General features: G+C 47.4%; 1 protein-coding gene across 1 annotated transcript; it reads right to left on the bottom strand.

Annotated features, from left to right (window-relative positions):
- Positions 1–361: 361 nt before the first annotated feature.
- LOC127257618 (uncharacterized) lies at positions 362–889 on the bottom strand. The gene is made up of 2 exons (XM_051284055.1): positions 641–889; positions 362–589 (listed from the first exon to the last, which is right to left on the bottom strand). The coding sequence occupies exons 1-2, from the start codon at positions 887–889 to the stop codon at positions 362–364; spliced, it is 477 nt and encodes a 158-aa protein (XP_051140012.1).

Genomic DNA, 889 nt, shown 5'->3' with positions numbered 1-889 from the left:
GCACTCTACTTACTTGGTACGGACCTTCCCACGTAGGAGACCACTTCCCGAATGTATTATCTTTGAATCCTTCGGGTAGCACTGCCTTCCATACAAAATCTCCTTCTTGGAATGTTCGCCGACGTACCTTTTTGTTGTAAGCTCGCGCTACTTTCACTTTATTTGCCCTGATATTCTCCAAAGCCATCATCCGATCCTCGTGCATGTCATCCAATCTTTGTAACATCGCTGTGTCGTACTTCTCGGGACTAAGCGAATTTTGCTTTAACACTCGTAACGATGGCACCGTGATTTCCAACGACAATATCGCTTCTTGTCCATAAACCAGTTGGAATGGAGTGCAACCAGTGGCTTTATTTCGTTATTTCCTGCAAGCCCATAAGGCCTCCCCTAACACTTCGTGCCATCTTCTCGGGTTATCTTCTACGGCTTTTTTGATTACCCCAATTAAGACTTTGTTGGCTGCTTCGGCCTGCCCATTTGCCTGCGCATAATACAGGGACGAATGCAAAAGAGCGATCCCATACTGTGCGTCGAAGGCGGCCACTCTATCACTAGTAAAAACAGTACATTGATCGGCGGTGATCGTCTACGGGATTCCATATCGGTGAATAATGTGCTCTTTAACGAACTTGATCACCTCCTGATATGTCACATTAGCCAACGGCACAGCTTCTATCCAATTTGTGAAATAATCCGTGGCCAACAATATGAACGACTGGCGTCTGGAAGATGGCGGGTGGATCTTCCCGATGATATCCACCGCCCATCCCCGGAATGGCCATGGTTTCAGCACTGCGTGCATTTCTTCCGCCGGAATTCGGATCGAAGGACCATGTCGCTGACATGCTTCACATCTTTGAGCGTACTTAATACAATCCTCCGTCAT

The sequence above is a fragment of the Andrographis paniculata genome, unplaced genomic scaffold (assembly GCF_009805555.1).
Source record: "Andrographis paniculata isolate CXL003 unplaced genomic scaffold, ASM980555v1 Contig58END, whole genome shotgun sequence".
NCBI lineage: Eukaryota > Viridiplantae > Streptophyta > Magnoliopsida > Lamiales > Acanthaceae > Andrographis > Andrographis paniculata.
This window is presented reverse-complemented; position numbering and strand designations above follow the sequence as displayed.

What these genes read in the sequence shown, in the direction of transcription:
- LOC127257618 (XM_051284055.1), bottom strand. Translation starts at nt 889, where the DNA reads ATGACGGAGGATTGTATTAAGTACGCTCAAAGATGTGAAGCATGTCAG. An exon ending in CTAATGTGACATATCAGGAG is followed by an intron (nt 590 to 640) that starts GTGATCAAGTTC and finishes GGAATCCCGTAG; the next exon opens with ACGATCACCGCCGATCAATG.